Genomic DNA, 14,429 nt, shown 5'->3' on the forward strand with positions numbered 1-14,429 from the left:
AGCCACTAGAGGGCAGCATCATACGAAGTGTTTGCACTATTAGAGCCGATTGGGAATTTTCTGACTAAATATTTTTTTCATCAGAAAATGCTAAATTGTCCAAAATGAAATGTTTCATGGAAACATTTAGATTTCTATGAACTTCTGCTACAGGCAGACGTAGGCTGCATGGCAGGAAGTTTGGAAGCCCTGAGGCCCCCAGCAGGAGGTTCCAGCTGGGACTCCCAGAGCTGCTAGGAGCCTGGAAGTCCTGTTGTCCTTGACTCTGAAGCAGTCGGCATGATGGGGCTGCCTCAGGGCTGCAGACTCTGGAAGCCTTCAGTGCTCCAAGGCAGGCAGGCTTAAGATGGGGATCTCGGGCTTCCACATTCCCAGCCATGAAGCCAGGAGCTTGGCAACCCAGGAAGCTGTGGCGGCTTAACTGGAGTTGGGGCTCTCAGGGTTTATAGAAGGGATGGGGAACGTCCGGCCTGTGGCAAGTCTCCACACCGTGGGCCGAAAGCTCTTAGCCTCCGCGCCCCTCGCCCCCCATGGGGCTGGAGCCGCAAGCGCCTGCTCCCGCTGTGGGGGGAAACCCCGAGCCTCCATGCTTTCCCCCCACGGGACTGTGTGTGGCCCCTGCCTGATATTTTTCTGTGGGTCAGTGGCCCCTGATAGAAGAAAGGTTCCCCACCCCTGGTTTATAGACTCTCTGCTCCACAGTGGGGAATTCATGTAAACCTAGGGGATGCCCTGGGCTGTTCCCTGAGGAGTTGGTGGCAATGCAAGGAGTCTCTGAGTCAGGACTGCTGTTCGCTCTGTTTTTGTTTAGCAAAAATCAAATGAAAAGGCTTTGATTTTTCTGAAATGAAATATTTTTAGTATTTCCTCTCCCCTGGGAACTTTGAAATTTCGAGTTTTCATTCTGATTCAGAATGCAAACTTTTTTGTAATGTCGGAATGTCCTGTGGAAGGGAAATCACAAGTTTCAACCTGCTGTATGCACTATGTAATTGCTTAATTAGACAAACGTCATCCCTTTTACCTGGGATTCACAAGAGTTCAAACCCTACAACTGTCACAATTACAAAGTAAATCACGCTCACGTCTGCAGAGCTGGGAGTAGAATGCTGATTCTAGACGTAAGGATACTTATTTCACAAAACACTGCCTAGCACTTGAGCTAAAGGAGATCTCTGTTAGCTGGCAATAGGAGTAGCTGGTAGCAGGAGGGGCTGCAGAGATGGCACATGCCGTCCTTGGGCAAAGGGTAAGAGAAAGAGGAAGAAAAGCCTTACATTGCACCTCTAACCAATTAATGAGTGCCAGCCAGTCTGATGTATGGGGAAGAATGAGGCCTCAAAGGCAGGTAGAGGAAAACGGAGGGGATATGTATTGGGGGTAGGGTGATAGTTATGTGCCAGCCCCACAGAGAGAGAGAGAAAAAGAGAACCAACTTATAAGGCCAGAACATAGAGCAAAAGTGGGGAAATGGTCAGTTACAAATTAATTTAAAAAGACAGGATGAGGTTTGAGGCAGCTGATTGGGAAAAGAACTTCTAGAAAAGAATAAGGGTATGTGAGAATTATCAAAGAGGCAGCAGGAATCCCACCGGAGGGTAGCATTAAATCTCTGAGTTTCTTATCAGAACTGTGAAAGGGCAAAGCAAATAATTTAATCCACAGAAGTAAGGAAAAACATTAAAATCTATGGTACGAAGAAGGAAAACAAGCCATTTCAAAACTTATATTAACAGGAACCTGAAAGCGTCAGAGGAACAAGCAAGCCTAAACATGCTGAGCATTGCCCATAGATTTCTGTGTCTGCAGAGGAACATGATACACACTCACTGGAGTGCCTATGTCACTACCTAGGACTAAAACAAGCTGTTAGAAGTATTACCCTGTTCGCACATACACAGCTGAGAGAACATTCCTGAGGTACAGGAAATAGAATCATAAAATGTTTGTGAGGAAAAAGGCCTAGATCATTGATTCCAGCCATAGATAGCACATAAATAGGAGCATTAGAAATATCTTAAATCCTGCAGTGGCAAGATGATTTATTTAGTCCTCCGAGACAGGATGCTTCAGCTATTAGACATGTGATGGTTCTACAGGTAATGCATTTGTTTGCTTGCAGTGTGGGAGACAGCCAAATTCAAAGCTAATCTTGTAAGACCTATTTTACCCCTCTATAAAATGCAGAAAATGGTGGATCTGGCTTAGCAGGTGCATGCAAACATCAATTGCAGTAGTTTAGTACAAAGTTTTCACAGGTTAAAGTCAAGTAGTTGGGGCAAAGAATTCTTTGAGCCTGCTCAAAGTTACTTCAGTGCAAATTACAGTGAAGTCAATGGAATTATACCAATCTATAACCAGTGCACATGAGCTGGGCCCTTTTATAATCTCCTGTAGTTGATGATAACCAGTAGAATCCTGGTGGTTGGTTTTTTTACAAAAGTTCCCTAGGGCCAGATTCTGCTCCCATTGCTCACAAAGAAAGGTTCTCATACGAAAAGGCTCAGGCCTGCTTCTATTGAAGTCAATGGGAGTTTACTATTAACCTCAGTCAGGATTTAGCCTACAGTTTTATGTATATGCCTCATTCTGTTTTGTTCCAGATCAGTTAAAAATGTAGCATATTCCCTTTCACTTCTCTCTTGCTTCCTCATATTTTGGTGGAGTTTCCTCTCCCCATTCTCTGGTATTGGAAGCTAATGAGACCATTCTAGGCCTAATCTTAAGCAGTCCTTTTGGGGAATTTCCTAGGGTTCCAGATATTTGGCTCAAGCTTTTTCTGTATCAGGTATGTTACTCTGCAAATATTTTGTTGCTATCTGGACAGTTGAGTAAGTGAGATATTTCATAACTTGTCCCCCACCAACATGAAAAACTCATCAATAAATAAAATGCCTTTAAGCTGTTAGGATCAAGTGACCATGGTCTGATTAATATTTAAATCACTAGTTAATATCTTCAGCAGTGATTCACAAACTGCAATTCGTGGTATGCTTGGTGCTGGCTAGTTGCATTGTGCTGGCTCTCTTCCTTGTTTCCAGATGCTAAGTCATATTAAAACAAGATAAAAATCTATTAGCTATTTTCTTAGTATCAGAGGGGTAGCCGTGTTAGTCTGAATCTGTAAAAAGCAACAGAAGGTCCTGTGGCACCTTTAAGACTAACAGAAGTATTGGAGCATAAGCTTTCGTGGGTGAATGCCTTGCGTCTGATGAAGTGGGCATTCACCCACAAAAGCTTATGCTCCAATACTTCTGTTAGTCTTAAAGGTCTCACAGGACCCTCTGTATTTTCTTAGTGTTACTTTTCCATGTAGTTATCGTCACAAAGTTGTTGGGTTTTTGAATGGGTTTTTTTTTTGGTGTGAGCGTGTGTTTCACCAAACGCAGAGTAGGTGGTACATGCAATCCTGAATGGGGTGGGGGTGTGGGTGGGTGACAAGACCATTTCTTAATTATTAGAATGACATTATATGGAGAAAGAAGTGATTTGGGACTATTTAGAAAAGCTGGATGAGCAGAAGTCCACGGGGCTGGATGCACTGCATCCGAGGGTGCTAAAGGAGTTGGCTGATGTGATTGGAGAGCCATTGGCCATTATCTTTGAAAACTCATGGCGATCGGGGGAGGTCCCGGATGATTGAAAAAAGGCTAATATAGTGCCTATCTTTAAAAAAGGGAAGGAGGAGGATCCGGGGAACTGCGGGCCAGTCAGCCTCACCTCAGTCCCTGGAAAAATCATGGAGCAGGTCCTCAAGGAATCAATTTTGAAGCACTTCAAGGAGAGGAAAGTGATCAGGAACAGTCAGCATGGATTCACCAAGGGGAAGTCGTGCCTGACTAACTTAATTGCCTTCTATGATGAGATAACTGGCTCTGTGGATGAGGGGAAAGCAGTGGACGTGTTATTCCTTGACTTTAGCAAAGTTTTTGATACGGTCTCCCACAGTATTCTTGCCAGCAAGTTAAAGAAGTATGGGCTGGATGAATGGACTAAAAGGTGGATAGAAAGCTGGCTAGATCGTCGGGCTCAATGGGTAGTGATCAATGGCTCCATATCTAGTTGGCAGCCGGTATCAAGCGGAGTTCCCCAAGGGTTGGTCTTGGGGCCGGTTTTGTTCAATATCTTCATTAATGATCTTGAGGATGACGGGGATTGCACCCTCAGCAATTTTGCAGATGACACTAAACTGGGAGGAGTGGTAGATATGCTGGAGGGTAGGGATAGGATACAGAAGGACCTAGACAAATTAGAGGATTGGGCCAAAAGAAATCTGATGAGGTTCAACAAGGACAAGTGCAGAGTCCTACACTTAGGATGGAAGAATCCTATGCACTGCTACAGACTAGGAACCAAGTGGCTAGGCAGCAGTTCTGCAGAAAAGGACCTAAGGGTTACAGTGGACAAGAAGCTGAATATGAGTCAACAGTGTGCCCTTGTTGCCAAGAAGGCTAACAGCATTTTGGGCTGTATAAGTAGGAGCATTGCCAGCAGATCAAGGGACATGATCATTCCCCTCTAATTGACATTGGTGAGGCCTCATCTGGAGTACTCAGGGCCGTAGCAACAAAGAACGTGGCCCCCTCCGAACGGTGGCCCCCTCCGAACATATGTCCGGGCAGGGCCCCTTACAATGCAGAAACTGGAATGCGGTATTTATTTTGCCACTTTTAGGGGCCCCCTTCCTTGCGGGGCCCCCTCCGGTCGGAGGTACAGAGGGCCCTTGCTACGCCTCTGGGAGTACTGTGTCCAGTTTTGGGCCCCACACTACAAGAAAGATGTGGAAAAATTGGAAAGAGTCCAGCGGAGGGCAACAAAAATGATTAGGGGGCTGGAGCACATGATTTATGAGGAGATGCTGAGGGAACTGGGATTATTTAGTCTGCAGAAGAGAAGAATGAAGGGGGATTTGATAGCTGCTTTCAACTACCTAAAAGGGGGTTCCAAAGAGGATGGATCTAGACTGTTCTCAGTGGTAGCAGATGACAGAACAAGGAGTAATGGTCTCAAGTTACAGTGGGAGAGGTTTGGATATTAGGAAAAACTTTTTCACTAGGAGGATGGTGAAGCACTGGAATGGGTTACCTAGGGAGGTGGTGGAATCTCCTTCCTTAGAGGTTTTTAAGATCAGGCTTGACAAAGCCCTGGCTGGGATGATTTAGTTGGGAATTGGTCCTGCTTTGAGTAGGGGGTTGGACTAGATGACCTCCTGAGGTCCCTTCCAACCCTGATAGTCTATGATTCTATGATTATGGGACAGTCTGATCTCCTGTGTACATCAGATGTTTTTAGAATGGTCCTTGACTTTGTGTCCAGGCTCAATAGTAAATTAAGGATGGGTTCTTTCAAAAGGGCCCTAGTGTAGTCAGGTGCCCAGCCCCCTTTTGACTTTCTACCCCTCATTAGTCTCCACAGTGCCAATAGCCTTTCAGATGTACCTCTTAGTTAACCAAAGGCTGAAGTGCTAACTCTGTTTTTGCTCATTCTTTAGTCTCATTGATTTCAAATAAGTCAAGAGTGAATTAGCACTTCAGGATTTGGCCTGGTAATAGGAAAACTAAAGTTGGCCAAACTCTCCCTGTTGTTATCAAAGTTTTCCTTTCTTGTCATATGCTGTTTTGTTCTCTGCTTTTCTTATTCTGGAGATTGCAGAGTACCCTTATTAGTCTTGATTGATTTAGTGAATTTCTCTGGAGTTAATGGTATCTGTTCCTTCACATACAAATACAACACTTACATACTTCTAATTTTGTCTTGCCAAATCAAGCCTATATTTTGAATTCATTACCATCCCCAGGAGTTAGTAATTTTTCTGCGCTACCTACAAATACCTGCTGTGTTGTAATTTTCTTGTCACACAAGCTTCCAAGTCAAACTAATTTCAATCACATTCTAATTTTATTTGTAATAGGCCTAAGTCCTAGCACGTAGGGGAAGGCACATATTAATTTCATGTTCTTTTCAACTTTATGCATCCCTTTTTAGATTTTTCATTTTTCTTGTTTGTATCTACTTTGATTATTTAAGCAAAAAAAAAAAAATCAGTAGAAAAAAACAACTTGGCAGGAAAAAAAAACCCTTGAAAACAGCCTGTAAAAGTTATGGTGTTTTTCTATAAAGCTAATAACTATACAGTGAGGGAGGAGGGGAGGGCATTTGTATCTTGTGATTAGTTACAGAATACATTTTCTCTCTCCTGCTTACACTCTCGTTCACTGTTGCCTATTCACATTTTTTACATAGATATGAACCTGCCAAATGCTCTAGGTTGGTCTGACCTAGCCATCTGGGTGGGGTATATCTGCACTGCAGCTGGGAGATGTAATTCCCAGCTTGGATAGACATACACATGCTATCTCTGCCCAAGTTAGTCTGTTTACAAATACCAGTGTGACTGACTGTGGTGGCAGTGGCATAGGCTAGCCCTGCCCAAGTACAGCCCCATCCGAGATCCAAGGTATATATTTGGGTGGCTAGCCAGGAAAAAACCCTTAGCTTTGAACTTAGAGATGGATAAAATCTTGGTCATCCTTAGTCATCAGTTGGCGTAAAGCCTCCACTATAACTAAGGGTAGTAAAAGTTCAGCAACACATAATTCAGGTTTGGGGCTACACTGTTCATTGCACAGATTGCAGATTCATAATGCACCACCACTTTCCTTGTGGTGCAAGCAGCTTGTGGGCCTCAGAGCCTGTGGACAGAGATGCTGAAGTGGAAGATTGCAGTGAGATGGAATTATTTGTAGATGTGGCATGTGTAGACATGGTAGAGCAGGCTCGACTCAGAACTGGCTTCACTCATCCTTCAGCTGAGGAAATTGGTGTCATGATGAGATGGAAAGAGGGAGGAACAGGTAGAACAAACTCACATAGACAGGATGCACCTTCTGATAGGGAATTTAAAGGCGAATGAACTTTAATTCAGGGCCTAATGGATTAGTTGGGACAACAAGTAAATTACAAAACACCCAAGTTTAAAACGCCCCAAATTCTTGGCTTTGTTGCACCTCTCCAGTGACACAAAGCGGATATGAAGCCAGCTTACATGACCAGATGAGGCTTCCCTTTTTGCTGAGAATTTTCTAGTGATGTTGCTGGATCTGTGCCAACCTCTACCTCATGGTTCCCCAGCACAGAGTGTGGCGGAGGATATGGCCAGAGCATTGTGCTCTGGTGATCCTTGGCTGATAGAATGGCCCCACAGGTCCATTGCAGCTGACGCAACTTGGAGCAGCTGTTATGCTCTTCAGGATCAGACTGGCAGCCTGAGGATGGGTGGGGCATTAAGGTGGCTTACAGGCGTTTTAGTGGTGCCCTCCATCCTAAATTGAGCTGGGTGCCAGATGGCTAATTCTGAAGGTGTGGTCCAATATGATATGGACAAATTGACACAGCTTCTTTAAGGAGATGTGTCCCTCTCCAATCTATTAAAATTCTTTGGGCACCTCAACAAAAGAATGGATAAAGGAGAATTGGTAGATTTAATTGTTTGGACTTTAAGTGAGCGCTTGGCAAATTCCTCACAGGGGGCTACTAAGGAAAGTAGTCTAGGGTGACCGATACAATTCTGTCATGGATGAGAAAGAGAAAGCAAAGGGACTGAATCATGATATTCATGCAGCCAGGTATGAAAGGATAAGTGGCCTCACGTTCAGAAATACACAGTTTATGTGGTGCAAGGAGTCCTTCCTGATACCACAATATATTTATTATTAATATAGAACAAAAGCAACTCCAGGAAACAGCCCAATAATATTTGTATTTGTTTTAACAGAAGGCTTGATTTCAGGTTTTTATTATTTAGATAGGACCATTAATGCACACAGTTATTTACTGATGTAGAAATAAAAGATACATGGAAGTGACATTCCTGCTCTGAAGAATTTACTGTCTAAAATCAGTCTAGCAACTGTGATGTGTTTAAGAATATTTCTCCTTCTTTTTAGTGGTCAACCCATTCCCAGAGTGGAGTACACAGCCGAAGAAATTAAAACTTGGGGGACAGTATTCAGGGAACTCACTAAACTCTATCCCACTCATGCTTGTCGTGAATATTTAAAAAACTTCCCTTTGCTGACCAAGTACTGTGGATATAGAGAGGATAATGTACCCCAACTGGAAGATGTTTCTATTTTTCTTAAAGGTAAGGTTCATGTTTGATTTTTGAATAGCCATGATATCATGGAAAAATGTTGTCTTCTCTTAGGACCTGATCTAAAGTTCGCTGAATGGAAGAACCTCCATTGACGTCCGTGGATTTTAGATCAGGCCATTAGTCAACACACACTCTCTCATTGCAATGTTTTCCACAGGAGAGAAATAGTTGGAGTCAGTGATAGTTGTTTTAATAGGAATGTAGGAAGTTCAGAGAGGTGGCTGGGTAGCACACCTAAATGAGTTTGCATGCTACACATCACATAACATTATACTGGAGGTAGAGAAAGGTCTTGTGGTGTGACATGGATGGCGAGCATAGATAACTGCTGTTGTAATGAACACACTGAAGGAACACTGCTTCTCCTGTAGCTCCTCCTAGTGTGCAGGAAGAATGAAATGTTGAGATAGTAGAATTTAAAGATGGCATCCTCGTTCATTACATTTTCTGTATCTGTGCCAAGGGTTGCAGATGGTGGGAATGCACTTGTCCAGATGTGTTTGAATATTACCAAATGAACTTTGCAGGATTCTAGTACAATTTTGAAGTTCTGGATTTGGAGTGACAGACCCACTTTAACAGGTTTCAGAGTAGCAACCATGTTAGTCTGTATCCGCAAAAAGAACAGGAGTATTTGTGGCACCTTAGAGACTAACAAATTTATTTGAGCATAAGCTTTCGTGGGCTACAGCCCACTTCATCGGATGCATAGAATGGAACATATAGTGAGGAGATATATATACATACAGAGAACATGAAAAGGTGGGAGTTCCTGAGCTATTGTCAGCAGGAGAAAAAAATTTTTTGTAGTGATAATCAAGATAGCCCATTTAAGACAGTTTGACAAGAAGGTGTGAGGATACTTAACATGGGGAAATAGATTCAATGTGTGTAATGGCTCAGCCATTCCCAGTCTTTATTTAAGCCTAAGTTGATAGTATCTAGTTTGCATATTAATTCAAGTTCTGCAGTTTCTGGTTGGAGTCTGTTTTTGAAGCTTTTCTGTTGCAAAATTTCCACCTTTAAATCTGTTACTGAGTGGCCAGAGAGGTTGAAGTGTTCTCCTACTGGTTTTTGAATGTTATGATTCCTGATGTCAGATTTGTGTCCATTTATTCTTTTGCGTAGTGACTGTCCAGTTTGGCCAATGTACATGGCAGAGGGGCATTACTGGCACATGATGGCATATATCACATTGGTAGATGTGCAGGTGAAAGATCAAATCTAACTTAAAATAAATACACTGTTTGGTATGAAAGAATAACCTTACCCATTCCCTTCTTCCCTGCTACATGCTTACCTCTTGTTTATGGTCACCAGTATTCAGCAACAATTGGCTCATCGCTTTTTGAGTTTGGTCATATATTCCTAAGTCACTCCTATATTGTTCTCTTGGTCTGAGGGAATGGTACTGAAGCATCATGATTGTTTTTTTTCCTAATGAGAAGCTAAAAACAGCAACAGAGCTACAGAAATACACTTTCAGACCAGTCACAAGTTTTGTGGAAACTGAACTTGGAATATTTTCCTGTAAACACCTTGAAAACAGCCGCTAATGAGTAGAGAGAGAACTTGGGAAAGAACTGGCCTGTTCAAAGTCACCGAGAGTTTGAAATAACTCCCCTGTAGGACTAATCTGACGAAGGAATACATTATTAAATGTAAAAATGAGCATCTGATATATTCATGTCACCATATGTTTATTTAAATAATTTATAAGATAGTACTTTAAATGTATGATTTTTTTTATATAGTTTAATTTCAGTAAAGGTGATTTACATCGTATTTCACAGAATTCAGCTTCTGTGTTGGAAACTTCTATATTATTCTTGTTTGGTGCCATACATAAAAACAGATACTTCATGACGTTATTACTCACTATAGACTTGACTTCTTTTCTAGTAAAAGTTCTTAAGCTATGAATTACTTCAAGCTGTTTTAATTAAGAGTATTTTAGCAATGCAAGGTGGGTGTAAATAGTATAGCAGTTTTGGCCAAGGTTTTCAGTGCCTTGTTTTGGACAAAATAAATAACTACAAATCCTTGCTTGCTCTCAGGTGTTGATATATCCAATTTGGTCTTTTCACTATCTCCTCCACTTTAGAAAGGTCTGGCTTCACAGTAAGACCAGTTGCTGGATATCTGTCTCCTCGAGATTTTTTAGCAGGATTAGCCTATAGAGTTTTTCACTGCACTCAATATGTACGGCATGGCTCTGATCCTCTCTACACACCAGAACCGTAAGTATACCTTGTCCTGTTCATTTGTTGTTAAAATCAACTATAACTAAAACTTAATTTTCTAAATTTTTATGTTGATTCAGCCCTTTCAACAATCCAGGTTTTTTTGGTCTACAAATCAAATGCATGAAAACCAATTTCTTCCCCTCCCCAATGTTTGGCCAAAAACTGAAATCTTTTAATATAGCTATACCACCATGGTGCCTCATGGGAGTTGTAGTTTGGGTATCTCATGTCCCCGTTCTACTCTATGGGCTGGACTTCCCAGCCTGATTTAATTTCTCATACACCTCAGGCATGGTATTCCATGATGCATTGCCTCCCCTCACCAACAGAGGGGACTGTGGAGCAATATGGGAGATGTAATCTGATCAGAGAACCTCGGCCATAGAAGAGAACTGGAGTGTGAAGCTCTCAAACTATGACTCCGATGAGGCACCACACCAGCATTTTCATATTGAAATGTTTGGGTTTTGGATGAAATATATGGGGGGTTGATTTTTCACTGAAAACTCTTAATATCCTTAAAAAAATTCCAACTAGCTCCTCTAGATTTTTTTTTTTTTTTTTTTTTTGGTATTGAATGTTTCCTGTTCTATGCAAGTAAATAATAGAATAGTAATTCCATCAAGGGACACTGCTGTCTTCATAAACCATAAGGGCCATGTTTGAGCAGTTTATCAGTTACCAGATATCAAGCATGAAACGACGGCCTTTCTTTATTCAGTATGTACCATTTTGGTGTATTTTATTTTTGTATAATATAGAGCAACAAAAACCAAAGCCAAAGCTTACACAAATGAATTAATATCTGCGGCCCTAATCCTGCAAACACTTAAGCCCTGCATAACTTTGTTCACAAGAGCAGATCCACTGAAGCCCTGGGAAAACATCTTAAGATATAAATCCAATAACCTAGCTGCATTTTTTTTATTTTACAGTTAAAAGCTATATCTAAAAATAATTTAATGTACTATCATGGTGGGAATCCCCAATTAGCACTCTTATACATCATGCTAGAAGTTCTCTTTCTTACGGTGGGAGCTTTGTACAGCATTTGAAGAAATGCTGGATTGCTAGTTTTCTAATGCGGTATCTTTTGGGGGGAAGTTGTGGCAAGCGTCAAAAGAATTTGCTCTCTACCTAATCTCTCTAACGAGAGTCAGTTCTTGAGGCAGAGCTGCTGCAAAGAAACTGAGCATTGGTGTTTTGGTTGAGATTCCTGAAAAGGAGGATTGATTGCATGCTGGTTGACCACCTCTGTGTGTATATAGGGCATGTATACACTGCTGCACAGTTCAGACTATGGGGGTCATGAATAGCAGTGCGCACCAAAGTGCTCTGCTGTAACTCCCCCATATACCTACTGTGGGTGTGAACTAAAAGGTTCCTACTCTGCATTAATGTAATCCTGTGTGAAGAAGACTACGTTAATGAGAACTAGGAACCTTTTAGTTTGCACCTTCAGCATGCACACGAAGGGAGTCCCCCCCCCCAGTCTGAACTGCAGGGTAGTGTAGACGAACCCATAGCATAAATAAACAAGCTGCTCTAAGAAAATACAAGACTCTGCTACACTGATCTTTCCAATGGGAAGACAACCTGCCAAGCCCCAAAATCTGCTAACACTCAGCAGAGGAGTGATGATATTTATGAAATAAAAACAATCGGAGTATATTCTTATCCAATTCAAGGGGATTTATGAGTGTTATCCCAGTAAGTGCAAAGACCCTGAACCAGCAAACGCTTTAAGCATGTGTGTAACTTTGCTCACATGAGCTGTCCCTTTGGCTACTATATTTATGGTATCCATGCTTAGTTTGATACAGGCTCCGAACTGTGCAGCAAGTCTTCGGAATTAGGTCATAATATGTAATAACTAGGGTGGCCAGATGGAAAGTCCGGTCGAAAAGGGGACCTAATGGTGTCCAGTCAGATCAACTGACCAGACACCCGAAGTCCGGTTACTGCCAGCATGGGAGGCGGGCAGGCGCCAGGTCCTCTCTTGTGCCAGCCCTGTCTCAGACGGGGCAGCCCCCTACCTGCATCGGGCAACTGCAGCTCCCAGCCCCAGCTCCACAGGCTAGTCCCTCCCGACCCATGCAGGGAGGAGGGGAGAGGGGAAAAGCAGTGAGTGATGGAGGATGGGGGGAAAGAGGAGCGAACAGGGGGTGTTCAGGGGGTAGGGCAGGAGCGGGGCCTCAGGGAAAGAGGTGGGGGCAGCGGGTGAGACCTGGGCGGGAAGAGGCAGGGCAGGGGCGGGTCTTCAGGGGGAAGAGGAGGTTTTGGCACTCCTGCTCGAGTGTCCAGTTTTTAAATATTACAAAGTTGGCAACCCTAATAATAACAGGAATTCTTATGATAAACTGCCCATTCATGGTGTCCTAAGAGTCACTCTAATAATTCTAGTGAAATTAAAATTATTACTTTTGTTTCTGAATTTCATGGGAAATCCTTATTGCCTTGATGGCTCCAAGCATGAGAACTATATAAATTATATAGGTACAGTACTAGCATTTGAAACACTGATAAGAAGCTAATTATAAAAAAGGAACTTTATTCTTTTTGTGCAGATCTCTTTGCTCTAAATAATAAAATTTCAGAAAAATGAATAGCAAAAAATGGTAAATACCTTGTTAACTTTGTCTGATTTTCATAGGATTTTGCATACAGCAGATACTCTCGAAAACTGAGAATGAAATTCTGGCTCCATTAAAGTCAATGACAAAGCTCATATTGACTCCAATGGGGAGAGGATATTCACCCTTTTGCAGTACAGTAATTGCAGTGCCCTGCTCTCTCTTCTTTGATGTATGGAAACATATTGTGGTTTGTTGCAGGTGTCTAAGGCTGCATGTTGCATTTGAATACGATCAACCTGAGGAAATGACTCCCATTGATTTTAATGGGCTTTGGATCAGGCTTCCCACCCACACTGTAGAGCCAGATGCAAATTAGGGAATTCACTTTGCTTGATTTTTATCATCACTATCTGAATTTTAAAACGTTTTCTTTCCTGGTTTTATGATACAGTATTTCTACTACCTTCATAGAACTATATGGATTTCCTCTGCTGGCCAATTTGCTCGTACAAAAATCATTCACAGTGAAAACTGTATTACTGAAATCTTTTCCTCTCAATGTGTATGAATAAATTAAAGCCACTTAATTATTTTTCAAATAGCACAAAACAAAAGAATTGAGTCTGGTAGTTAAGAAAAGAGTTATATTGTTTAGACTTATCTATAAAGGACCAGACTTGCTGGGAAAACTATGAGACTGTTATGACAATTCCAAACATCGGTATATGATTCTGACGGCAGGATACTGTTTTTTTGTTTTGTTTTTTTTAAAGGCAAATCTCTGTAACATCACAGGTAAAAAAAAATAAAAAATTTCCCCCACAGAGAAATATATAAGCCAAAAGTGGGGTGGGGAGGAGGGGAACCTTCTGCCTCCTCTTGCTAATGTAGCAAATTGGACAGGGCTAGATTATGTCTACCCTTTTGTGGGTGTGCAAGGATGTAAAGAGTGCAAACAGCCTCTCATCAGACCTGTTGCCATATGCATGGCTAGTCCATGTGCAGGGCTAGTCCTTGTATTCTCTGGTAGTATAGACAACAGTATTAGCTTCTCCAGCGCGGGTGGAGAGGGCTAGAAAAGGGGTCAAGGTTCTGCACTGGCTGACAGGGCTAGACTGGTATGTTGGGGATAGGGCTAGACTTGTGCTGCTTCCTGAAATCAGTGACCCCTGGGCACAACAGTATCACTATGGGCTTCTGCTCATCACAGACCTTGGGTCTTTGGTGCCTCCCACAGACCTTCAGTAAGGATCTTGGCATGGCCCTCGATGTATTAGGATCTCTGATCAACCTTCAGAACCCTCATGAATCAGTTCGTCAGTGTCTCAATGCATCATTGAAATGGAGCAGCCCTTGACTCATCAGACAAGGTCTCAGTAGGCCTTTGATACTTTGGTGACTTGAGGCATCAGAGCTTTTGTGATGGTCAGGCCCTTGATAACTCTGGTGGTG

General features: G+C 42.3%; 1 protein-coding gene across 1 annotated transcript in view; it reads left to right on the plus strand.

Annotated features, from left to right (window-relative positions):
• The window catches only part of TPH2 (tryptophan hydroxylase 2), a 72,147-nt gene that overhangs the window by 15,452 nt on the left and 42,266 nt on the right, over window positions 1–14,429 (plus strand). The window contains exons 6-7 of the mRNA XM_065409335.1: window positions 7,947–8,143; window positions 10,260–10,395. Of these exons, the coding sequence (XP_065265407.1) occupies window positions 7,947–8,143; window positions 10,260–10,395 (333 nt within the window). The remainder of the gene's footprint in view (window positions 1–7,946; window positions 8,144–10,259; window positions 10,396–14,429) is intronic.

Source organism: Emys orbicularis, chromosome 1 (genome assembly GCF_028017835.1).
Source record: "Emys orbicularis isolate rEmyOrb1 chromosome 1, rEmyOrb1.hap1, whole genome shotgun sequence".
NCBI classification, from domain to species: domain Eukaryota; kingdom Metazoa; phylum Chordata; order Testudines; family Emydidae; genus Emys; species Emys orbicularis.